Here is a 26,196-nt window from a genome sequence, read left to right as displayed (position 1 = left end):
TGCATCTCTGAGCTGGATGCCTTTTCTCTGCACAGCCCTCCAGCCCTGTCAGGAGGGCATTGGCACCATTTGCATATGCAAACCATCTTGTTACATTTTGCTCTGCAGATCCTTATCCACTTCCTCCTCTATGCAACGCAGTGTCACACTCAAATGCTGCTTTCAACTCCCCCATATCAAATGTCAAGCTGTGCCATTTCAGAGTGTGGCAGGAAGCCTCTTCTTTGAGTGCCACTTCAAAGAGTGCCACTTTGAGAAGTCTGGTTTGGGGACCAACTGGCTGGAGCCAGCTCACTGGCAGGGCTGCAGGTCCTCAGGGGACTGGGGGGTTGCATGGGGAAGGGGAACAGAAAGAGGAAAAGCCACCTGATAACCTGCTTTTGTCATGTTCCTTCCACTTGCAGAAAAAAAGGAGGGCAGCCACTGCCCGTCGGCAGCACCTGAAGGTACGTGGCACTGCTGGGGCTGGGTGAAATGTGTCCAGACCAGCCTATCTCCCATCCTGAGCCTGACAGCTCTTGGCACTCTTCCTCCTGAAAAAGGCAATAATGCACAGTGTGAAAGCCCCCCATCCCACTCCTTACTGGGTCCCCATCAGTATCCCTTGCTTAGAGATGCTGGTATTGATGGGGGGCTCCCCAAGCTGCCTCTTCATCAGGGTTCTCCCTCCCTTGCCTCCACCCTATGCTGACCATCTTCCTGATGTCTTCCAGAGTGCTATGCTCCAACTTGCTGTCACTGAAATAGAAAAAGAAGCAGCTGCTAAAGAAGTGGAAAAGCAAAACTACCTGGCAGAGCATTGCCCTCCTCTGTCTCTCCCAGGATCCATGCAGGAACTTCAGGTAAAGACTTCTGTAACCCTTTCATTGTGCCAGAGCAGAAAAGATCTTGCTTCATCAGTCAGCCTGATGAATATAGATTGGCCTTCCCATCTTGACCCCTTCTTACCTGTGGGTGCACTGGAGCTGGCTGGATAAGAAAGAGGGTCTGTCTGGCAAGAAAGTTGCATTTCTAACAATGTGTTGAGGCAGCATTTGTGTGTAGCCAGCAGCATGGAGACCAGGAGCTGGCCTGCAAGCTACCCAACTGGTGTTGACCCCATCTGGTCTACTGGACGGGGTCTTTCAGGGCCAGACTGGTCAGGAGAGAGGAATCACAGGTAAGTCCTTGAAGTCAACATCCCTCTCTGCTTTTCTTTGCAGGATCTGTGCAGAAAGCTTCATGCCAAGATAGAGTCAGTGGATGAGGAGAGGTATGACATAGAGGTGAAGCTACAGAAGACTAACAAGGAGGTGAGTTTTCTCCAAAGCCATCCTTCAGGGAAGTCTCCAGTCCATCCTTCATGCCTCCCTGTGCCGCTTGGGTCTGTGTTATGAAACCCATGCCCTGCTCTCTCTCTTTCCCTCCTCATTTCATCCCCCTGTAGCTGGAAGACTTGAGCCTGAAGCTCTTTGACCTGAAGGGCAAGTTCAAGAGGCCGCCCCTGCGCAGGGTGCGCATGTCTGCTGATGCGATGCTGCGGGCCCTGCTGGGCTCCAAGCACAAAGTCTGCATGGATCTCCGAGCCAACCTGAAGCAAGTCAAGAAGGAAGACACTGAGAAGGTACTCTTTCCCTCTCCCCGGGCACATATAGGATTTGTCCCCCGTTTTGGGGGGCTCATGCCTCACTGTGTAATAGATAAGATTGAGCATGAGCCTTTCTGTAAAGTTCTTCCTGCTTCACATTTCCTCCTCTGGCACCCATCATGCTGAAAAAGGAGGGTGCAGCCTGAAAAGATGTATGGGTGGAATTGGGTTCCTCTAGCTGGCAGAGGGTTTTCCATGGGTGGACAGGTGAAGGGCCCTGCCTGGGTGGGTTCTCACCCTGAAAGGCACTGCACACCAACACGCCCATCCTTTCCCCAGGAGAAGGACCTCCGTGATGTTGGTGACTGGAGGAAGAACATTGAGGAGAAGTCCGGCATGGAGGGCAGGAAGAAGATGTTCGAGACTGGCGAGTCCTAAGCACCTGCATCACCCGTCCTCTCCTCCCTCCTGTCCCGGCTGTCCCCCTAGGTTCAGGGGCACCTGCTAGGTGCCATTTCTCTCTGATTTTGGAAGAGCTGCATCCTGGCAGCAGTGGTGTAAATAAAGCTTTGGTGGGAGAGGTGGGTGTTGCCTGCCTGGGGAGCCAGATTCCAACCTGCGCCATGGTGCCAATAGGTCTTCTGCCATTGTGGGGCTCCTGGTGAAGACAGGGAGGCTTTGGAGGGGCTGTGCTGTGGGGATGAAGGATCTCTCTACTGTTGGTCTCCTTCCAAAGCTGGGATGCTTATCCTGTCATTGTGGAGAGGAAAGGTTGAGGCCATGCCACCAAGCTCTGCTGGCATCCTCCCTCCATGCTGTACCACCAGCTCCTTGCCATGTCTTTCACTAGAGGCAAAGAGACAAAGACATGAGCCCAAGCTCCAGGAGGTGATGCAGAACCTCCTCCCACGGTGGCAACAGCAGGAAGACATGGGGAAGGAGAAGAGCTGGGTAGGATGCTGAAGGGTGACAGCTACAGGGCAGAAGTGGGACCTTTGGCTTCAGTGGGCTTTGAGAGGTGCAGAGTCAGGGCAACCTCATCAGCTCCTGCAGCAGTGCCCCAGTACCGGTGAAGTGTAGGGTGCCCCAGTTTAGAGATGCTGGCTGTACCCAGAGCTCTGTAGGCAACTGGGGAGTGGCAGATCACTCTTCTCCCTGCCACGGTGGGGATGTCTGTGCCCCTTGCTTTGCCTTTGGGTTAGCCCAGTACTTCCCAATTTTGAACTGCTGGTAGTGGCAAACCTTAAAATAGTCCCACTGTTTTTACAAAAACAAACACCCCCCCCCCCCCCATATTTGACTTCCCTTTCCCATCCCCCCAAAACCCTCAGCCCATGAGGTTTCCGGCAGAGCTCACTTCTGCTTAGCACAGGAAAAGTGAAACAGCAGCAGCACCCTCACACCAGAGCTGTCTGCAGGACCACTGTGCTGGACAGAGGAGAAGATGTCAGACTTGGAGGGATGCCAGGAGGGTGCAGAAGGTGTGAACCAAGTGGGAGATGAAAACCCTGGGGACAGCGAGAGGTGAGGCCTGGGGACCTGGCGCCCCAATGCCATGACTGCCTTCCAGTCATGGGAAACTGGGAGGGTGATGGTGGGAAAGGAGGATGCACAGCCAAAATGGTAATGACCCATGAGGCTGAAATGGGTCAGTTGCTCTGGCTGGCTTTTGACCAGTACCTCCAGCTAAGGAGAGACTTAGACTTCCTAAAGGTCTCATCTCCTTTGAACTTCAAAGCCCTTGGGAGGGGTTGATCAAGTGGGGAACCACAGCTCCAGCAGCCGGCAAGCTCAGCTAGGAGCCTGGCAACCTGGACCTGCTCTGCAGCTAAAATCAGCCCCATCTTTAAGGCCAGCGAGTGAACATCAGCTGCCTCCTCTCCTTGCAGCAATCGATGGGCACAACTGGTTTCTTGCTGTGTCCCCTATATTTATAACCAAGTTAATGTGGCAATGTTGCAGGCTAGTTGCCATGAGGTTATACATCTCCCTGTGCCTCCACTTGGCTTTGTTGCTTTATCAGCAGAGACTGTAAAATTTGGAGTCTGTTCACTCTAACACAGAGAGCTTTCCATGCGGGTTGAAAGAAGATCAGTAGCAGAGATCACATCTGTCTGTGGTGGAGGCAGACTTAGATAAGCTCGGCTGAGGTATATCACCCAGAAGTACTCAGATTTAGACTGGATTCAGGCTGAGCATCCAGGGAGCTTGGGGGGTTGCCTGATTTTTCACCTCCAGCTTCAAAGCTTTTCTCCCCAAGGCTTCTGAAAGCCAGCTAAGTTAATATTGATGGGGGGAAGAAAACCCCAAACCCTTGGGTGAGGATGAGAGGAGAAAGGTGTGTCATCTCCTGTCACTAGTGGTTGCAGTTAAGTGTTTTGACTGACACTTGACAGCAATTAGCCTTAGCTGAAGGCTTGACTGGAAGCTTCAAAAGGTGCTGGAAGGCTCTGTGCATGACTCTCTGCTGATACAAAGGGGGAGCCTTGGCTGCTGGGGGAATGCAGGGTGATCCATGTGATTCCCAGCATCGTTCCAGCCTGGCTGTGCCTCCACCGCAGGCTCAGCTCACCTTGCAGGAGCAAGGAGCAGATGCTGGGATGACCCGAGGTGACTGGGACTTGCCACTTTCCTTTTGCTGTGGCAGGCACTGGTAAGTTGATGCAGCCAGGGCCAGCAGTGGGGCTGCTGTGGAGGCAGTATCAGCTTGTTCCCTCCTCTGTTTCCTGTTGGAGTTTCAGCTAGATAAGGGGCTGCCTGTAGGGGTCTGTTCTGTAGCACTCCAACTCTTACAGCCTTTAGAGACATGTTAAGGAGTGTGTCTGTGAATGCTGATGGCAGGGTGGCACAGCCCTTCCTCCCTAGCTGCATTTTAGAATTGCACTGAAATACAAAACTTGATGGCAAAAGCAGTGAGCAAAAATAACTTCCTTTCTGTTTCTAAAATATGGGGAATTACTTTCTCTCCCAGTTCATCTGATAGTCTCATGTGCAGCTCTAAACTTCTCCTGCTTTTACTTGTGCTACTAAAAGGCTTGCTAGGCTCTGGGGGTTTCCTCTCCCAAAATGGAGGAAGGAAGTGTTTACTTGCTGTTTAGGGCTACCTTTTCTCACCCTGTGGTTAGCTCAGCTCTGTGGTCTCCTTTCCTTGAGGCTAAAGCTCTTGTCAAGCTGACCTGTGTGTGCATGGAGTCAGGATAGTGCTCCTAAGGCAGCATAAGGTGTGCTGGAGGTATGAGCACCGAGTCTTGCGACTGAGCTTCCAGGAAAGTAAATCCCAAGGCTCCCTGGCATAAATGCACAGTGAGAAGACACGGGAAGAAAAAAAGTGTTGGGTGTGCTTAAATAATGAAGATTGTCTACTTAACTGTGCTCAGCATATATATAGAGAAGCTTGCATGTCTTAGAAATCCTAATTTGGGCATACTGTACTCTTCTTTCCTGTACAAATGGGAACATGCTGTCAAAGTCTTGCTGATGCCAATTGTAACACCACTTAAACCAAACTGGTGTTATGCTCTCTTCCATGAACTGTAATTGCTGTATAGGAAAGCACTGTGGTGTGGGCCTGATGCAGAACCTTCCCAAAAGCAACAAGAAGCTGAGGCAGACTGCTTGGGTTGTCCTGCCTTGATGATGGGAGGTTGGGATCCCACTATGTACTGTGGGTCTTGTACTATGAGCGCTCTCCATAATGCTCTGGAGGCTTGAGGCAGTCCTTGACCTTGGTTTCCACATCCACGGCTGTGTGTGTCCCTACAGCTTGGGCTGTGCTCTGCAGGCTGTTTGTCCCTGAGCAGCAGCATGGCTCATGAGGCAGGTTTCTCTTGTCTGCGGGGTATGAGGTGAGAGATTGGCTTCTCCCAAACTCCCCCATCTCCTTTCTTCTGGGGTTTCCCATGCTGTGAGCTACAGGGAGACCTTGGCAGCCCATGTATGGTCACTGCCTGGGGACAGGCTCTGCTGTGCTAGCAAGCCCCAGGCATCTCTTTGCCATGCCTATCCCCAGCTGTCCTGAATTCTCCAGATCCCTAGAGGCATCTTGAGGGTCCTTGCTAGGGTGACTGCTGTTGCCAAGTATACCCATGGTTGGAAGGAGGTTGTTTAGGAAAACTGATACGTGGAGAGTCTTTGGACACCTTGGTGCACTGAATTCCTTGGGGGAGGGATGGCTGATTTCTGCTCAGGAGTAACTGGTTTGTTTGACCCAGCTGGGCTTATTAAAGTGGAAAAATAGTAGGGAAGTGAACATGGGCCAGATGGATAATTTAGCGGAACTGGGCAATGCTTTAGTGTTTCCAAATTCAATGTAGGTGCTCTGGCAGTGGCATTAGGGATAAAGAACTGTCTCTAATTATAGGGAGGTATCAAGTGCCTTCACTGCCCCTTTCTCCTTGAAGAAGAAGAACAACAAGGCCCTTGCCTTGCCTCTGAGCTTATTTTGCCATGTAAACCCATGGGTTTGGAGGTGTGAGCATTAAAGCAGCCCAGCAGCAGTTATTTGAATTTTACTATTTTTAAACCACGGGAGACTCTGCTGGCTGTTTTAAAACCCTTGGGGTGAAGTCTGGCTCTGAAGCTTGTGGGAATCCCTTGCCCCTGGATTTTGGAGGCCTGGCTGTGGGGAAGGCTGGGTTGGCTGACCCAGGGACCATCCTTGCGGGCTGCTAGGAGGAGGTTTTGCCAGACCACCATTGCTGGTGTGGGGTGAAAAAGCACTTCTGCTGTCTGAGGTGGTGCTGGGGCTCCTGCTGTCCTGGGGGAAGGGGAGCAGAGGCACAGCCCCACCTGCACCCTGGGGCACCCAACCCCTCTGTCTCCAGGAGCCCAGACATCCCCTGGCCGCACCCCACAATGGGGCAAGCTCTGCTTGCCCTGGTTTGTCCAACAGCATTAATAAATCTGCAGCAGTGAGGAAAGTGGAGATGTCCAGGCAGAGTTTTGGGGCATGGCTGGGCTTTACTGTTTGCTTAGAGCAGGCAAGCATCCCCCAGGGTGGAAATGTCCCCAAGGGAGGCTCATCATATCAGGGGATATGATGACATCTTGGGACAGGCTGGTGTCCTGGTCTTAGGACAGCTCAGGGTCTGTTTGCAGCCATGCTCCACACATGGGTTAAAAGTGCATGTGCTTTCCCATGTTTGCTGCAGCTGGAACAGGACAAGTGCTGCTCTGTGGGCACAGCTGAGTTCAACTTAGACATGTGTGAGGTGTGTGGAGGGCTGGTTCAGGAAGGTGGGGAAAAAAGAGGGATTTTCTTCCACCCCCCTGGTCTGGGCATCCTCCCTGGACATACGAGTTTTGTGTGGTATGCTGCTTCAGAGGGTTTCAGGCTTTTCCCAGAACATGTAAGCCTTTCTCCTAGTAGTAACTGGAAGGGCAGAAGCTACCACAGCTGGCTTTGTGGCAGTGAAGTGGTTAACCTGAGCGTGACCTGGGGATCCTGGGCCCCTCTGCTCCGACCCCCACTGACCCGGCTAACCCAGCCCTGGCTGATGCTCTGCCTGCATCTCTCCCATTTGCATCCATCACCCTTGTGATCCATGTGCCTGGCTGTGGGGTCTGAGTGGGTCCCTTGCTGCCTCTGTGCTCTCTCCAGAGCTGGGTTTTCTCCCAGCAGGGCACTCATCCAGCCTGGGTGCTGACTTTGTCGGGACACTGACTTGCATCTGGGCAGACCGCCTGTCTGGGAGGTGCTCCAAGGCATTGTTGGCACTGCATTTTGGTTGGGAACAGCTATCTCTTTGGGGGAGTGGGATTCCTAACCTGGAGAAAGTTGTTGCCCAGGCTCCAGGGGGGTTTGGTGGCTGCTGGACTCCTGTGGCTGTAATCTGGCTCTGACTGACAGTGCAAACCTGCTGTCACCCTTTGGCTCAGAGGAAATGCCTCAAGGATTTGCTGCTCTCACTTTATCCTCCACATGCAGCTCTCCCAGTACAGTTTGACTGTGTGAACCTGCCTGGGAAAGACGGTGCAGGCAAGGGAGGGTTCTGCTTTGCCCAACACCCAGCTTGTGCAGCAGCTTTGATGTCCCATAGTTGCAGTTCCCATTCCCTTAATATGAGTCCACCAAGCTCCTCATCAGGCTGTCTTTGGGCTCACTGAGGAGATGCTTTGACATCCTTTGGGGCCAGAAGCACAGGGAATGGGTTCTCATGGGGTGGTTCTGTTCTTCTTAAGCTGCTTATAAGGAGAAACCTTGAGGATGTACGTCAGTGAAAAGAAGACATGGGTGTGTATTTATATGATAGGGACTCAGGGGCCTCTTTACCCAGACTGTGTTCTGGATCATGGTCGTCTGGTATATGGGTCAAGAATGTGCCCTCAGAGATGCTGCATGTGCTGGGAAGGCAGCTGTCCTCCATGACATGACTGCAGGATGATTGATACTAGAGCAGAACCTACAGTGTCAAGCCAAAGTCAGAGTGTTACCATGGTGGGTGCTCTGTGGTCATCCCAATGGCCTACTGCCTCAGGGAAAAGCAAACAGGTAATCTCTACTGCAAGACCAGACAGCTGAGGTTGAGATGTTTAGGAAGCGGAAGAGATGCTCCAGCCATTGGACTTGCCCACTGCCGATTGGGTACCCAGAAAAGGAGGTTTCCTACTGGACTCATGTGACATCTTTCAGGCCTTGGCTGGTGTCTTGGGTAACCCAAGGCATCCTCAGTGACACTTGGCACCTGAATTACTCCCTGGTTTCCAAATATCACGTAGGAAACACAGGCCACTGCTGAGATTGGAGTTGAGCTCTCCTGAGGCTTGGCTAGATATCTAACAGTCCTCAGCTTGTCTGGGTGCTCCACAGAGGCTCAGTCACAAATGGGTTAACCAGCCCCACTTGGAGCCTATGTGTGTTTTCCTTGCCAGTGTATCCCTCCTAACACACACCAGATGTGTGAGGCAGCCACTGGAGCGTCTTAATCCCAGGTTTCGGCACTCGGCTTTCTCACGGGCAGCTCTTCAGCAGCTTTCTGGGGGCTCCGCCAGTGCTCTTGCAATGGCTGAGCAGGGAGCCTGGCAGACCCCATCCTCTGCAGGAGAATTTGCAGCAAGGCAGGTTGAAATGTCTTCTCTTATTTGCTGGTTTAAACAAGTCACTCCTGGGACGGGTTGCAGGGGCTGGCAGCAGAGCTGATGCTGATAGCTCCATCTGGAGTCATACGAGGTGAGTGTTAAACGCAGGAGCTCCTTGGGTTCATCCTATCTCAAAGGAGCAGTGGTGCTTCATACAAGCCTGGTGTGTCTGATAACTACCCAGGGAATGCATGGGTAAAGAGGAAGACAGATGAGCAAATCCAGCAGGATTTATTAATGAATGGAAATGGCAGTCAGTGGGCATCTATTATTAGCTTGATTGGTGACTTGCATTCGGTAGTCTAAAAACTTGGAGCCACCTCAGAGCAACTGGTCTGAGATGTGAAAGACTTGGTTTATTTGGAGCTCAGTTTACTTGGATTTCTCTTGCTATTGCACAGACCTGTAGGCCCAAATGCTAGTGTACATCAGCACCACCCTACTGTCTGCCATAAAGCTGTGTCAGTTTGCATCAGCTGGAGGTCTTCAGTTCTTTTGCTTACATGCTCATTTTGAAAATAGATCCTTTGCTAGGGATTAGTTCTGCATTACGAAGAAGCCTCTCTCCCAGCTCTAGGTATCTGTTGCTTGCTGCAGCTGAATAAACAGTATGTGCAATACCTTTTATCAAGCCCTTGCCAGACACTTTGGAAAATACGATCTCTTCTTCCATGCTTGTGCATGCATGTGCTTTTCTGCTGCAAAAGCAATTTCCAGTGAAAGCTTGCTCCAGAGCCATTAGCATCAACAAACTCTGAACTATTGACAGACCCCAAACAATCATGACTGCCAGCCTTTTGGGAGGGGGGCAAAGTTCTCCCTCAATAAAATTGATGTCAGTAACTATTTCCTCTTAAAATAAGTGCCTCCTTGCCGTTGTCACCTAGCGTCACGTAACAGGAGCTGACAGCAGTGTGTCTGAGCTGAGCTGTCTTGAAGGACAGACTGATATGTTATACAGCCTGTACACTCTTGCTATGGTGGGGCTTTTCCTTCCTTCAGGTGGCATTTGTCTCTTCTGCTGCTTCTTCACTCAGTTGCCATCTTTCTGCATATACCCTTAGCTGCCCATTTTGCAGAAAGGCTTGTCTTTTAACTTTATGTTAAAAGTTAAAAGAATCATAGAATAGTTATGGTTGGAAAGGACCTTAAGATCATCTAGTTCCAGCCCCCCCTGCCATGGGCAGGGACATCTCCCACTAAACCATGTCACCCAAGGCTCTGTCCAACCTGGCCTTGAACACTGCCAGGGATGGAGCATTCACAACCTCCCTGGGCAACCCATTCCAGTGCCTCACCACCCTTACAGGAAAGAACTTCTTCCTTATATCCAATCTAAACTTCCCCTGTTTAAGTTTTAACCCGTTACCCCTTGTCCTATCACTACAGTCCCTGATGAAGAGTCCATCCCAAGCACCCTTATAGGCCCCTTTCAGATACTGGAAGGCTGCTAGGAGGTCTCCACGCAGCCTTCTGTTCTCCAGGCTGAACAGCCCCAACTTTCTCAGCCTGTCTGCATATGGGAGGTGCTCCAGCCCTCTGATCATCCTCTTGGCCCTTCCCTGGACTTGTTCCAACAGTTCCATGTTCTTTTTATGTTGAGGACACCAGAACTGCACACAATACTCCAAGTGAGGTCTCACAAGAGCAGAGTAGAGGGGCATCTTCTTCCTCGATGGAGGTATATGTTGGTCTTCAGGCGTTTTGGATACATGATGATACTTTTGCTTGACCTTTCATAACAGCTCCCATCTTTTGCCCAGCTTGGTGAGGGGGGCATGGGTGTTACTGGCAAGCTGATATTCAATGCCTATCCCCAGACAAGATGCATTTTGAAGTGAGGGTATAGCCTGAGAGCAGGAACTGTCAGATGATGCTGGGGATCCTTCTTATCCATTAGTCTACCCTGACCCCAGCTGGAGTAACCAGCCTGGCAGTGTGAGGCAGGGATTAATGGTTGCTAAAACTGCTTGTGTTGCACAACGCAGTACTACATCAGAGCCTCGAGCTGGCTGCAGATATACTAATAAGTTTATATTGGGCAGAATCTGTATTTCACCTCTTGAAAGCTGTGCTGGTTAGCTGAGCAACATGGCTTGGGCAGAGCCGTACTTGCACAGCAGCACTATCTTACAAGCCTATCAAGAAAACGTATTGCTTGGCTTTGGGTGATGCTTAAACACATCTCACATGCCACTTACTTGCTGAAAGAAGGTGATGCCTCTATTACAGGTTGCGTCCCTCTTTTGCAAAACATGAGAGAAGTCTGAACGTGTTTCTGGCTGCCCAGTGTCCACCTAATCCACCAAGCCAAAGCAAAGGCTACTCCATTTATTTTAAATGGGCATTCCAAGTTCAAATTAATTCAGCAGCTTTCCAAACCTTGGTGAACAGAAACCAGTGACAAGGGGATATGATGCTGTAAGAAGGTCTGTTTTGGACATTTCTTACAGTGTCTGCTGGTGGGGGGACAACCCCTTGGCAGCAGTTGACTGTGGCTTATTCATCCTGGCTGGAGTCCTTTGTCCTGCTTCTCTTGGAGAGGCATCCCAGAGAGATGGAGCCGGTATTTGGGGCCAATAGTTCTCCTCTTGTTCTGTAATGACCCTCCTGTGTGGGCTGGGAACATCTTATCTGAAGCCATTGTTTTGTCTTCCTGTCTCTTTCCCAATGGCTTTGTTTGTTTAACCTAATATATAGGTATTGTGTAGGCTGCAGTAACCATGCTGGCTCCATGCGCTGGACTAGCTGCACTCCTCCAGGGCTTGGCTGAGTCACTTGGCCTTGGCCCTGGTCAGTAAAACCGGATGGTAGTTCACTGCAGTGGCTCAGGTGATATCTCTCCCTATTTGCACAGCACCTAGTGTAACAGGGACTCTGATCAACTTTAACCATGCAGGGCTGCCCAATTAGTGCTTGCACCACCTCCCTTTGCTTCCCTCCCCTCCCTTTCTTAAATCCAGCTTTCGGATATTCCTTCTGGTTCCTTCTCCCTCAGTCCCCTCATCCTTTGCCCTTGTTTGTATTACCCCTGGAGCATCTTCTCTTACAAGGCAGGGAAAGCTTGCATCTTCCCCTCTCACTGGAAGGTGAACCAAACTTTGGGGATTTTAGGTTTATGCATGTACCCATGAAGTGCCTCACAGGGAGGGTCCCTCCATTCTGTGTGAAGGTGAGGGGTAGTGGTGGGGTAGATGAAGAAGGGATGCTCCTTCTTGACCTGGCTTCCTCTCCTTCTCATTTCTGGCTCTTTGGATGTCATAGGAAGAAAGTAATCATTGATCCCAAGCCGAGTACTTGAGACTTAGTATGACATGGTGTTTGTTGACTCTTTGGATGCAGCCCACAATTACGCATGTTCTTCATGGGGCTCCTCTGAGAGTGTGGGCCAGGAACCAGCTCTGAGCCAAGACAGCTCCTGCCTACAGCATCCTCTCCCTCGACAGCCATGGGGTCACGCGTTGGCTTTGGAATGTCCCCTCCTGACTCATGGCCAGGCAGGGGAAGGCTTGCTGGGAGTATCATTGGGATTGGACTCCTTCCCCTGCACCCTGAGCTAATTGCACAGTTGAGATGCCCTGGCCTATTGATAGCACATTTCTGGAGCTTGTAACTAGCTGTTCTGGTGTGAAGGAGACAACGTGCTGCTCTTGGCTGCTAGATAATCCTTGGGATTATCTCTGGCTGCCTGTTTTGGCCTCTGTATTTAGCTGCCCAAAAGCGAGTGCTGGCAGTGAAAGCTGGGCTGAGCTAACTGGTTATTAGGGATGAAGGGGAGACGAACAACCCGATCCATCAGGCTAACATGTAAACCCCACCATCTACACAGCTGACGTACCAACTGGTGTGCCCCTTTCACTGGACTGAGGCTCCTAGTGGGCTAGGCAAGTGCTGATGTCTGCCAGGCTGGTTTCAAAGTGGGGGTTGCATGTGCATGTTGAAGAGGTTGGGGGTGTCAGGAGAGGGACAGAGGTTTGGGATGGCAGAGGGAAGGATGCATCACTTAGAAGGCTAAACAGAGAGACCCCATCTACTCCATCATCCTAGGGGGGCTGCTGGTGGAAGTGCAGGTCTGTGGCTGAGGCAGTGCTGCACAGTCCTTGCTGAAGGGGTTAGGCTGTTCCTGTGAGAACATTTTCTATGGGTGTGCTTCCACCATTGACATGCAGGCATGGACCATGTTGTCAGCTGATGGCACCTATAACGGACTGCATGCTGTATGTTGGAGCTGATGCTGACAGTGCTGTGCATCCCAGCAAAGTTGCAGAAAATAACTGGCTGTGTTTCTTTGCTAGCAGGACTCGAGTCTTTTTTGTTTCTTTTTCCCTACACCATGTGTTAGCCTCCAACTGATTTTGCAACTAGTGCTACATAGCAGAGTGATTGTGTAATTAACAGGAACTGGTGCAGCCCTATCTTTCTGGGACTCCTGCCCTCCTCCCCACAGTGATGGAGACAGATTAACTCCCTCACCTTCTCTGCTTCCCCTGCTGCTGGGAAGAGCTCTGGGAAGCTCTCCGATCCCCTGCAGTGTGTTTCTGGGTGCTCCAGGCATCCCTGCTCCTGTAGTGGGGAGCAGTTTTGCTGTAGAGATTTATGGTGGTTCTCCTAGCTTAAACTGTGCCAAAAAATAACAGATGAATTAATTCTTTGTCTATTTTTTTCCTGTGTCCACTGTACTCCTACCCACTTCCTGATGGGACCAGAAGGTTTGTTTCAGTGAAGGGATTAGGAGCAGCAGTGGGACTGATGCTGACCTTACTGTACTTGGATATGTGGCATGACTCAGACTGATGCACCTGGGCTTGGCAGCAAGCAAGGGAGGAGAGGGTACAGAAGGCGCCTCTGTTCTGCAGGATGATGGTGTGGGGATTCTGCTGCACTGCCCTTTTTCCATGGTCCTTTAGGCCCAGCCTTTGTGCTCTTGAATAGTGGGTTTAAATTCTCCCCATGGAGATGGGGATAGCGACTCTGTCCATGTGTCAGTGCTCAGTTCCCTCCCTTCCTACAAGCTGTGAGTTTAGGAAGAGAATCCTGCTCTGCTCTCCTTTCCCTGTGGTCCTGGAGGACCCTGCTGATGCTGGGTGAAGGATGAGTTTTCTTGTCATATCTGATGTCTTTCTCAAAGATGAAAGCCAAGGAGAAGGGCAGGAAACCTTCCCCAGAGGTTGAGTAGCACAGCCAGGAGGATTTTCCAGGTGGAATTCAGTACCAAAAACATCTTTCCCTGGGAGCAATGGAGAGGTCAGCCTGCTGCCTGTTCCGATGTAGGGATGCTTCACTTCCAGTGTTTCCAAATGACAGCAGCACCTTAGACCAGCAAGAGCTAGTGTCACAACCTCTCTCTGGTCCTGGATATCATCACCCAAGCATGGGTTTTGTCAGCTCTGTTCATTGAAGGCCCCCATGTCTGAGAGGCAGTCAGTCCCGGGCTTGGGGTGAAAGTCTGCCAAGTGCTTGCAAGATGAGGAGCTCACACTGGCACCCTCAGAGAGACAAACCTGGGTGTGGAGGCAAGGCTCTCTTGCTGGGAGAATCAACAGCTTTTCCCCTTGTCTGTTTACACAGAGGATCTCGCCTCCACTAGGTAGTGGTGTGCCATTGCCTTTTCTGCTCACTACATATACCAAGCTTCTGCCTTCTTCTGGCGACAATGGCTGCATTCCTCCTTGCCCCTCCTCAGCTCCCTGCGGATTGCCCGGCATCTCTGCCTGAAATAAGAGTGCTGCTGTGATTTCGTTCAGCACCCAGTTGTTGCTGGCCCATGGGTGCCAGCTGCGTCCCTGCCTGCCAGGGCTCCTCCGTTGTGCATCCTTGGCTGTCTCAGGCCACGGGAGAAGCTGGCAGGCTTGGGCTGATTCTCTCCAAAGAGAAAACCCTGTAGGTTCATATTTCACTTCAACCCTGTGGGCAGTTGTGGTGAAGTCAATAGGGGTGCTCACATGCTTAAACCTAATTATTCCTGTAAGTACTTGCAGGGCTGGGACAGGCTCTTTGTTCAGCAAGAGACCTTTTATGGTGGATCTCATGCATCTTCTCACCAAACTGAGAAAGAAAAATTGATTAAAAAAAAAAAAAAAAAGCAGTGTGACAGCAAGTGAGCAGCCCAGAGTGGGGCCAGCATCAATATCTGTGCCTGGTGGGTTTTGTTGTTCCTGACCACTTAGGGGATGCTTAGTAAATACCTGCAAAAAAAAAAAAAAGAAGCTGTTTTGAAATGAAGAGACAGTGGGAAGGAAGACAGGCACTTCTTCCTGACTTTTTTCCACCTTTACCACTGCTTACACAAAGCAACTTGGGAGCAGAAATCCAGGTTGGCGACTCGGAGGGCTGTAAAGCCCTGCTGGTCATTCACAGCAGAAGTCTGTGAAGGGCTCACCTCCCAACGATCCTTGGGCTCCTTCCTGAAGGTTCTTCCAGACCTTCTTGTCTGACTTTAATGCACTGCCTTGTTAATTGAGATTTCTGGGTGTATTTTATGGGCAACTTCCCTATTTCAACTTACCAGGAGGCAAGAAGCACTCCTGCAGAAGTGATTGAAGGGAAACACGTAAATGAGATGAAGGGGACTGAAAGCAGGAAGAAGGTGAGGGTCTAAGCAGGATGATCCTGTCATAACAGCTCCCATCTCAAACACAGCCAGAGGAACATCGCCACTGACTGTAGGGAAACCCGGACACGCTATGCCATGAGCACTGTGATGTGCAAATACAAGGTAAGGCTAGAACTTTCAATGTAGGAGTCCAGGTACCTGTTGGTTTGCTATAGAGGAAGATCTTTTCCCCAAAAACCAACACACAGGGACCAGGAGATGCAGGTTGGGAAAAAAAGAAGACTGTTTGTTCTTTCTTCCTAAGACTGCTCTCATGATGAGATAGCATGAAGAACAACCCTCTTGAATGCATGGCAGATGGGCATTTTGTTTTAGCAGGCGGCAATGTTGTTAGTTGTTCATCAGACGCTCACACACTTCTTTCATCTCCCGAAATACCAGTGTTTCAAGGAGGCAAGCCACTTTTTTTGCTCTTACCCAATTTGATGGCTGGGGAAACTGAGCCACTGAAGAGTCAGTCACTTGAGCAGGTGAGGGGCAGGTTTGAAAGTAGAAGCAGGACGCATGCTGCTTTGTCTGCCCAGGGCTGCAGCCCAGTGGCTTCCCCCAAAACCCATCTGCTACCTCCATCCCAGGAGAACACTTTTTGTCCAGTGTGGTGTTTCCCAGCACAAAGGCCATCTCGCATTAATCTGGCTCTTGGTTCACCTCCGGGCGTTCTGGGATCGTTGGGCGGTGAGCCCTTCACAGACTTCTGCTGTGAATGACCAGCAGGGCTTTACAGCCCTCCGAGTCGCCAACCTGGATTTCTGCTCCCAAGTTGCTTTGTGTAAGCAGTGGTAAAGGTGGAAAAAAAAGAAGGGGAGCCGGGGGGTATTGAAGAAGAGAGGGAGGAGGGGGCTGGAGAAGATGAAGGAGGGAGAGAAGAGAGTTAAAGCGGAGAAGGGCGCGGGAGAAGGCCCTCTCGCCCCCCTCGCTGAGGAGTGGGGAGCGCCGGTCTTTGTGCTGCGGGACCAGCTCCGCGCGGTTTTCCCGATTCTCCCGTGACACTTCCACGAGGAGGAGGAGGAGAAGGAAGAGGAGGAGGTGGAGGAGCCAAGCCGGGGGTGTGGAGCAGGGGAGGTAGCAGAAACAAAAGGAAACCAGCTGCAGAACTTCCTGAAGGCGGAGAGGGGGGACGCGGCAGCGCGCAGGCAGGCGGGCAGAGAGGCAGGCAGCTGCCTGCGGCACTGGGGAAGGGGCGGCAGCGGGACCCTGGCGCCACTCTGCCGCGGCCACCATGACCAGCGCAATCCTGAGGAGGAACTCCAGCAAGCAGGGCCTGCAGAATCTCATCAGGTGAGCGCACACCTGTCCGCGGGGACCCCGACCCGGCCCGCGGGTGGGGGGTGCCGGGTGGGAGAAAGGAAACGTGCTCCGGATCGACCGTCTTCGGGTCCCTTTAAACCGGCTGGATTTCTTCCTCACCCTGCTGCTTCAGCAGACACGATACATTGGATGGAAGGAAAATAGACACCCAAATAGATACCCTCCCTCCCCAAAAGCAGTATGAGAAAAGCAGATTTGAACTTACTGATGGCTTTTCCAGGAGCACACAACTGTGCTGTGACACTCACGTGAGCCGGCTGATTTCTCCCCCTTCTTTCTCCGCAAGGGATGTCTCAGTGTGTCTTTTTGTGTCCCCTGAGGGCTGAAGGCTTCTGCCTAGAAAAATGATTGATTTATTTATTTGGGGGTTGGAAACGTACGCTGTGCATGCTGCATGTGCATTTTCAATTCAGAGATCTGTAAAGAGCCAGATCCTCCCAGGGCTGCAAGTTGACATCTCTGTCTTCCAATTTAATTAATTGCAATAGTGCTTTGAACCTTTCCCTCGGAGTGTAGTTGCCAGGGCTGGGAGGTGGACAGTTCAGCTGGGTTATTCCCATTTGTCAGCCAGAGCTGAGCCCGGGAGGACGGCTACATTGTCTGCTGGCGCTGGGATTCCCTTCCATGTGGTCACTCTGCTCGTCCTCGAGGGCTGGAAATGTCGCTTTTCTCTGTGGGTTTCTGGGATCCTCCTCTGGCTGCTGGTGGTGTGTCATGCTGCTGGCTCTGACTGGGCAGAAGAGAGGCACTCCTTGCCTCTTTAAATTTAATTGAGCAGCTGGATGAGTGAAAATGGAATTAGGAGTGCTGGACTCCCCTCCTGTGCCTTGAGCACCTCTTGGCTCCCTTGTGGCTACTGGTGTCTGCTGGTCTCCAGCCAGAAGGTAGGAGATGTCAGGGTGGGATTTATTTGGACAGGTGTTTTCCTGTCAATTTTGCGATTTCCCTGGGGGGTAATGCAGCCTCTAAACCTCATCTCTCAGGTGAATTGCTTGCCTTGGAAAGGGAGCTGGCTTCTACAGCCATCCAGTTCCCCCTACCTTCTCCCTGGGCCCTTTCTGGACAAAGGGGAGTTGTCTGGAAAGCTCCCACTGTTTGCATGGGATGGAAAGTGGGCAGGAGGAGCCAAATCCTCTCCTGTTTGGCCAGTTGCACTCTTTCCTTGGTCTCAGCCCAGAGGGACTGGGATCTCTGTTATGTATCCCTGTTTCAGAACAGGGCTTGGTCAGGGACTCATGAGCAGTATGGAAATCTCCATGTTAGGTGTACAGCAGGTAGGGATTGGCTCAGATTTGGGGCCAGCTAGTACTGAGGAGGGCCAGGCAAATGAACTGGGGTGGGAATTGCCTGCTTACAGCTGGGTGGCAACTTATTTTGCAGGTGGGGGGTTGTGGAGGAGGTACCTATGCCTCATACACAGAAAAGGGGTGTCCAAAGAGCTGCCCTTGGCACAGCCCAAGCCAGGGGTGTTTACCTGTCCTTAATGGTGTCTCCAAGTTCCTCCTACTGTGGATATGGGACTTCTGGTGCTGCAGAGACTCACAGGGGTTTTTACTAGAGGAACTCTGGGATGACATGAGAGTGGGGTTATTACCTTTTTATCTGGCTGAGGTTTGGCTTTGTGGCTGTTTTTCAGTCCTACTTAACAGACAGGGAGGTGGTGTGTGAAGATGTATGAGGGATTTCATCCATGGTTTACACCCAAATAACCCCATTAATGCTCACATAAATCAACAGGAGGATAGGCAGGATCTGCTCCTTGCAAAGGACAGCCTGTGTTGTATTTTCTCCCAGCAGTTTCCCTCCTAAGCCTGGTCATGAGGCTTACTCTGTAAGACCTGCCACTTCAGGTGCAGGAACAAGCTCCTTCAGTTGTTGAACAATGGCTTGAGGCTCCTGGCTTGAAGATATATTGCTGTCAAGATTGCTTTTATCTGTCCCAAGGTGACTTACAGAGCATAGGTCCTAGGCTCTTCTGATGCACCTGAGTGCATCGGGGATCTGGAGCCCAAGAGTGAAAACGGCTGCCCAGACACACGTTTGTGAGCACTGGGGATTTTGATGTGATCCTGAGATTTACCTAGCTGCTCCTGCTGTCACCAAGATCTGGAGAACAAACTGTAATCAGAATGACAGGTTAGACTGCTGCAGAGCATCAGCAGGGATACCCAGGGAATTACTTTCTCTGAGCATTGCTCAGCCAAGGGCGCTGTTTGCCAGGCTGTCCTGCATCAGGGTTAAAGGATCCTGAATTGAAAGCAGTGTAAAAATCTTGGTGGTTTTGGGTTGAAGAGCAGAGTCCCAGTGTTTAGGCATCCAACCTTGTGCTTGAGATAAAATCCCAGCATTTCAGATGAAGTGGCCTATGCCCATGTGCTGAGCAGGAGTACCTGGCTGCCATCACCTGAACATCTGTCCCAGGAGCCAAATTGAAGCCATGGAATGGCTTTTCTGTGGACCATCCTGACAGGATTAGTGCAAACTGTGCTTTAAGGGTGTCAAAGGCACCACAGGCTGAAGTGCTGAGTCAGCGCTCTGGGAAACATCCTTCACCTCTTCCCAGCCTGGATAGAGGTAGGCTGGAAAAATTAGCTCTCCTTGTTCCTCGCTGGCTTTGCAGAAAGTGCAGGCAGGAGTATGTCGTTTAGGAGTATGTCGAAAGGTTGGAGGCTGAAGAGAGCTCAGGGCTATGCCCTGAGTGGCTGAGTGATTACCTGGGAAAGAATGGGCAGTATCAGGGTTATCTGCCTTCCCTCCTTTGAGGAGCGTGCCCAGGCACTCTATCAAGATATACCTGGGGAAAGATTTCTCCCTTTGTAGCAGATGAACAGCAGCAATCCCTCACATGCCCGCAAGACTTCTTTTTTGTTTTAAGACCTCTCCAAACATGAGCTGCTTAATCTTGTTATTGTGGTCTGTTTTTCCTTATCTTTCTAATGAATTCCAATAAATAAGATAGGGATCCAGCTCCTGTCATGTCGATTCATTCAGTTCGTTATCTGCTCCTGCTGGAATTTTATTCTCCCTCTATTTATCGAGTGTTTCACAGAAGAATATGGCTGTTTAATTAACCTACAAATCAGCTTCTCTGTAAATTGGCTGTGCCAATTGGATTATCGGGCCTCTTGGTTTACACTGTTCCTGCTGAGTGCTGCAGCAGCTGACTGCAGTCACATCCCCATAGCTGGGCTCTGGGTGGGGTAAGGGGGGTCAAGTGTGCTTACAGATGGATGTGTGTTAGAAGCACTACCACTCTTGTCTCAGCTGGTTTGGTTTTTATCCAGCATGTGGGTGAATCTCAGGTGACATTAGGAAGTGAGCTGTGGTCTGGTCTTGGGGATAAAGGACAGTTTTCTTGCACGCTGCTTGTATGCCTCCAGGCACAATGGGGAACCTGGTCCAGAAGAGGGGTTCCAAAGCATGGCTGCTGAGCAGGCACCATGTAAACAAGTGTCTATAATTACATGTCTCTGCAATGCTGTTGAGTCTCAAGTGCAAATAATGCTGTGGGGAAGGGGGGTTGAATCTCTAGGATGAAAAAGCTTAGGGAAGAAAATGAATTGGAAAATCGGATCGGCTGATAAACCTAATTATTTCCTCCTAGGATGTGACTTTTGCTTCTTCATCTTCCATGGAGTCATTAACATGGGAAGCTGAACCATGAGGTCTGAAATCATGCTTGCACACTGGTGTGTTTTGGCCTGCCTTACATGATGAGATGCTTTCAGACTCCAGCTGATGTCAGCACTCATGGTCCTGGTGGACCAGGCGGTTGCATGCCTCTTCTTTCTCCCTGCAATATGCTGCTGCATTGTTGAGCAATGTCCTGGTGATGCTCAGCATTAAGGGTAGCTTTAAAATTCTCCAAACTCGTTGAATTTTGGTGTATGTCATGAGTGTAATATTTAGTTTGATTGGGATCTGGGGGCTTTGCCCACCTCTGTGGGATGCCTTCCTTTCTGCTTGCATTTCCTGGAGCTTGCCAGGATGTGTCTCAGCAGGGAAGATGCTACTTCTGTCTTGACCTTCTGAATGCTGAGCTGGGAACAAGGAGCTTAGAATGCTTGGGAAGGATGCATGATGTTTTGAGTGGGGAGGGCATTTTTGCGGGGGGTGTGTGTGGTTGATGGCAGGACATGGTCTGGACACAGTTTGTTGCCTGGAAGGTAGCTACTCCCTCTGGAGGCTATTGTAGCATCTCTTTACTCCACCTCCCTTGTTTGTGGGTAGGTTTGGTGAGTGAGGAAAGCTTGCTGTGAAGAAGCAGGGCATCTCTTTAGGGGAGATGGGGAAAATGAACGTGCAAGATCGAACCAGTAGCAGAGCTGCTGGGTTGGGAAGAAGAGAGGGATGCTAGGATAGGGACAGCAGGGGACATGGGACCTTCATCTGTGCAATTCATGCTTTGCAGTGCTGCCTCAGCCTGTGATGAGGAGCCTATGGTCCCTGCAGGGTTTACCCACCGTGGTGCTCCCCTTCCCAAGTCCTCCCTATTTTGGTGCTTTTATTAGTGCTCTTTATTCCTCTGCATCCCACCACTGGGGCCATGGAAGAGTTTATGGGTGCCTTTGTGAGCCTCAGGAGTGGAGGGCAGATGGGAAGAGAGAAGTGACCAGAGCTGCTGACTGGGAGGAGTGGCCAGGAGAGCCCTTTATGCCAGACTGATCACCCAGCTCAGGCAAGGCATGCTTGGGGGCTTTCCATATCCCATTGAGGCTCAGCTTAAGTGGTGCCAGCTGCTTGCAGAGTTATGTCACTGCATTTTGCAAGCCAGGAGAGACCCGGGGCTTTGCAGCCCAGCTGAGCGTGGGGCTGGGTGGGCCAGTGCGGGGTGTGTACCCCCTGCTGTGTGCCTCGTGGGATGCTCACCCTCTGCTTTTACTTCAAGGAGGGCAGCTCATCCTTCTGCAGTTGGGGTATCTCCTCCATTCCCAGATTTTCCCAGCCCTGGGGCTTGTTTCTTCAGAAACACTCCACCTAACACTGACTTTTCCCAGAAGTCAGATGATGTTTTTTGTTTGCTTTTAGCCTTGCTTGTCTCGGGCTTCGCCTGTTCTCAAGCAATTGGATATTCAGGGCCTGAACGTGAGCCCATGAGCATTTCTGTGCGCTGTAGTGAGCCTCTGAGCCCCTTGGGGCTGCAGCTGCAGGTTATCCGTATCCTTTGGAAGGGTGGAGGATTACTATGTGCATCTGAGTGTGGTTCATCTGGAAAGGGCACTGAATGGGAAAGCTGAGGTCTGAAGCTTTGCAGCTGGGATGGTGTGTAAGAACAAATTTTCAGCTTCCAAACTGCTTTTTTTCCCCTTCTCCCACCATTTGTGTGACTGAGCCTTTTTGAGTTCAGTGGGCACCAAATATCATCAGCACTGTCCCTCAGCAATATGTCAGGCAGTGGCAACTTGGGCTGCCAAGTGCCTCTGTCCCACGGCGAGAGCTTGGGGGTGACCATGCCCTTAAGCACACGGGTTGCAATCAGTACTCTGGGGCAAAGGCTGTATTTTCTCACAAAGACATGCTGCTTTAGCACAGCAGGGACCGAGGGCTTGCTGCTGACTCCAGTTCCTGTTGCAGCACAACTGATCAGTGATGGCTATAAACGAAGAGATCCTCACCCATGGAGCAGAGCAGCACGTTCTCACGGCCTCCCTGCTGCCTCCTGTCAGTGCTTGGGTAGCAAACTCCCTTCTTCTGCTGGGGACCGCAGGGGCTGGGGGGACCACATCTCCCCAAGGGCTGCAAAATGAAGGACTTGTGGCCAAGACAGCAGTACTATAAAAAGCAGCATGTCTGGTTTGAATCTCACTCTAAATCCCAGCTTGAAGCAGGGGTAAGGCTATTTCTCACCTCCCTAGGCTCAGACTTGTTTTCTAGCATGAGAAGGATGCTGGCTGACTGTAGCCAAGGCGAGAAAGCTATGGAAGCTTGCTTCCCTCTGAGACAGGAGGAAAGTACAGTAGAAAAGCTGGGCAAGGCAGCCTGAACCTCTCTGACAAGTCTTATTTTCTCTTCTGGCATGCTTCTCCCTTGCAAAAACAGAGCCTAGACTTCCTGCTCTTTAGAAAAAAAAAGATTTCTTGAACCTTAGGGCTGAGATGGAGAGACTGTGAGAAAGGGCCATGGTTTGAGGTTGTACACAGCACCGATTTCTCACACCTACTGAATACCATGGATCGCTGGAAGGGCTCGAACTCCAGCCCTTTCCTCCCCCCTGCCAAATTCCTGACTGATGATGTTAATACATTACCGCACCAGCCTATCTGTGTGCTAAGGACCCATGGTCCTTGGGGTGCAATCCATCATCTTGTAAAGGATTCGTTTGGATTCTGTCTGCTATGATTAAACCCAATAATAACAAAAAGAAGCAGTTGCTCCCATCTGCTGCCTTGTGCCTCTATGAGTGGGCTGTGCATCACCCATGATATCTGGAAGTGTGGACCATCTCTTCTGTCTTTCTGGAGCTGTCTTCCTGTGAGAGGCAGGAGGGGACAGATGAAGCTTGTGATGAAGGTCCAGCCCTGCCTGTGTCCCTCCTCCAAGGTCTGCTCCTGCCACTCACCACCAGATTTCTCAAAATGTCTCTCGTTTTTCTTGTGGAAGCGGTAAATTACCAGCTTGGGGTATTCCCTGCCTATCATGCCAGTGAAAGTCAGTCTTAGCAGGGAACTAAGTGAAGGCTAAACCAGGCAAAGTTTTATACCTGGCATGTGTGGATGCATGGCTGTACATCTGCATATCTTTCTTTGGGCAGAAATGGGATATGGTTTTGTGGAAAAAATCCAAGATTCATCTAAAAAAGAGGAGCTGCATGAGGTTTTTTTCTCCTGTTCCTGCCTGATGAAAGTTTGGGCCGTATCATATTCTGCCCAGGCGCCTTGGCGTGTCCTTATCGCCCCATGTGTGATGCCTTTCTGCACCCCGCCCAGCTCCAGTGGGTCAGCAGGGACAGGCTCCGTGGCTGCTCCTGGGTGTGAAGCAGCTCTATCCTGCTATTCACATCTTGAAGGCGAGCCGTGATTTATAGCAGAAACAGGGAGATGTGGCTGAGACTGTGCAGCTATGGGTGGGGTGGGGAAGCTTGGTATGAGAAAAAGGCTGAGGGTGAAGCATATAGGTGCATTTTTTTCCTTGCCACCCCCCCCCCCCCCCCATTCAAACTGTGTAGCCGTTACTGTGAACAGAGCAATGCAGCTGAGGAATTACATGAATTTATGGGAAGGAGCGGCTTGTGCAGCATCTCTGGATGTCTTTGACTGACAAGCTGGTCTTTCAGAGCCAGGATAATCATCTCCCCTGAGACTAGGCTGAAATAAACTCCAGGCTGTGACATAGTATTTTATTTTATTTATTTTTGCAGTATCCCTGTATCATACCACTATCCACACCTCCTTCTTTATCCAATGGGATAAAGCTGTATCCCAAAGACTACCCAGCTGTAGTCTTTGCTGCATTACTCTGAAGTCACAGAAACCCATCCATCAAGAAATGTAACTGTTGCTTGTTGTCTGACATGGTGATGTTCATACTACGGATGCTTTGCCAGTCCATGTCCCCTGGTGTCAGGGAGCACGTGGTCCCTGTGGTTGCTGGTTTTCAGGAACAGCCTCTTGGCAGAACATTGATCAGGGGGTTGGGATGCCAGCTGGACTTCAGCTCCATTCCCTATGTCTTCTGGCTTTGTGGTGACCTTGGACAAGTCCTTGGGTTAAAGACAGGTTTTTGAAGGTTTCTTGATCGGTGGAGGTAAACCTGGGCCTTAGATGGATCTTTGAAGGGGCTGAGATGCTGAATTCTGATGATTAATACTGATGTCTGCGTTGTGATGCATCCCCTGGGAAACTGTGTTGATGAGTTCCTGTGTTGATTTGCTGGGATGGAGAGAAACTGAGCCATGGCAGCATGACCATGCATTGCATGCAAATATCTTCAGCCATGAAAGGTGAGCTGCACATCCCCATATTCCTGCCAGTCATATCTGGGCCCTTTATATATGGCAGTAGGATGAACTTGTTGACAGCCCTAGGCCATATTTTATCTAGCATCATGATAAGGCAAGGGAGGCTGCAGTCGATTAGAGGGGAAGGACTCTTGCATAGGTTTCTGGCATCTCCCTTTCTCCTAACCTCAAGAGAGAGACCAAAGGGAAGTCTGCTGGGGCATACAGGGCTACCCTTCTCAGTTCTTCTCTAGTTCATGTAGCCCCACTTCTTGTGAGTGATGGTGGTAGACGCTTTTGCAGGTGATGGGACAATATGTCTTCTGGGAAAGGGTGTCCATCATTCCATGGCCTGCACATGGCTCCTTCGAAACCATGTTCCCAAAACTTCACTCATGAACCTTGGCACTGCAGGTGCAGCCTACCCGAAGGAGGCGGTGACCAAAGTCAACATTGTCCTGGCTCCGATACCCCGGCGAGCTCAGGAGACAGGAATGTCCAGTGTGCTGGTAGAGGGTTCCTGAGTTTGTCTGGCATGGGTCTGCAAAGCTCAAACCCTCTGGGAGGCATTTCATTTTCCTTTCTGGAATTAGCTTTAGTGCTGAAGGTTGGGTTTGAGCCAGAAAAGCTTCCTTTGAGCTGTTGGCCATGCAGAAGACTCCTCAAGTCTGCAACATTTCCCTTAAACACAGGTCAGCTGGTGCCATAAATTTCCCTTGCCTGAATATTATAATCTCCTCAAGTGCTGGTGAGGAAATGCCCAAAGGAAACTTAACCTTTCCATCAACATTAGCTTGTCTGGAGCGGGCATTCGTGGCCATGTGGAACAGTGCAGCCAGAGTGTGGGTGCCTGTGACATTGTTCTGCAGGATGAGGAGGTGTTTTGTAGGGCAAATGGAAATAAAAACCCTCCCTTGTGTGGGAGTCTGGAGGGAGGTGAAGTCAAGAGCTAGATCTGAAACGAGCAGCTGGACCCAGTCAGAACAGAAGTCTAAGCATCCCAGATGCTTGGCAAGCTGTGACTCTATGGCCAAATCTGAACCAAGGTGTTTTCTGCCTATCCTTAGGCTTGCAGGATCTCCTCGCCTTCTCAGGAAGAGATAAGCCCCTTCCACAAAGACTGTTTTTCCCCAAATCACAGAATGGTTTGGGTTGGAAAGGACTGTAAGATCATCTAGTTCCAACCCCCCTGCCATGGGCAGGGATCCTTCTAGACCATGTCACCCAAGGCTCTGTCCAACCTGGACTTGAACACCGCCAGGGATGGCTCATTCACCACCTCCTTGGGCAACCCATTCCAGTGTCTCACCACCCTAACAGGAAAGAATTTCCTCCTTATATCCAATCTAAACTTCCCCTGTTTAAGTTTTAACCCATTACCCCTTGTCCTATCACTACAGTCCCTGATAAAGAGTCCATCCCAAGCACCCTTATAGGCCCTTTTCAGGTACTGGAAGGCTGCTATGAGGTCTCCACACAGCCTTCTCTTCTGCAGGCTGAACAGCCCCAACTTCCTCAGCCTGTCTTCATACGGGAGGTGCTCCAGTCCCCTGATCATCCTCGTGGCCCTTCTCTGGACTTGTTCCAACAGTTCCTTGTCCTTTTTATGTTGAGGACACCAGCACTGCACACAATACTCCGGGTGAGGTCTCACAAGAGCAGAGTAGAGGGGCAGGATCACCTCCTTCAACCTGC

General features: G+C 50.8%; 2 protein-coding genes across 5 annotated transcripts in view; both read left to right on the top strand.

The window, feature by feature from the left end:
• Positions 1-322: 322 nt before the first annotated feature.
• Positions 323-2,147, top strand: TNNI2 (troponin I2, fast skeletal type). Its single transcript, XM_057412894.1, has 5 exons — positions 323-446; positions 714-842; positions 1,203-1,292; positions 1,427-1,603; positions 1,907-2,147. The coding sequence occupies exons 2-5, from the start codon at positions 720-722 to the stop codon at positions 2,003-2,005; spliced, it is 489 nt and encodes a 162-aa protein (XP_057268877.1). The 5' UTR covers positions 323-446; positions 714-719; the 3' UTR covers positions 2,006-2,147.
• Positions 2,148-2,924: 777 nt separating this feature from the next.
• LSP1 (lymphocyte specific protein 1) overlaps positions 2,925-26,196 on the top strand; it is a 51,355-nt gene continuing 28,083 nt past the window's right edge. For 2 of the 4 annotated variants that reach the window (XM_057412883.1, XM_057412884.1), the window contains exon 1: positions 2,926-3,091. In XM_057412883.1, the coding sequence (XP_057268866.1) occupies positions 3,012-3,091 (80 nt within the window). In that variant the 5' untranslated portion in view covers positions 2,926-3,011. Of the gene's footprint in view, positions 3,092-16,338; positions 16,536-26,196 lie in introns of those variants that run through there. The other 2 variants (XM_057412886.1, XM_057412885.1) reach the window with 2 other exon arrangements.

This window comes from Pezoporus wallicus, unplaced genomic scaffold (assembly GCF_028554395.1).
Source record: "Pezoporus wallicus isolate ANWC-B61680 ecotype Strahan unplaced genomic scaffold, APGP_CSIRO_Pwel_v1 scaffold_6885, whole genome shotgun sequence".
NCBI classification, from domain to species: Eukaryota; Metazoa; Chordata; class Aves; order Psittaciformes; family Psittacidae; genus Pezoporus; species Pezoporus wallicus.
Note: the sequence above shows the minus strand (reverse complement) of the source record. Positions and strands in the feature narration are given on the sequence as shown.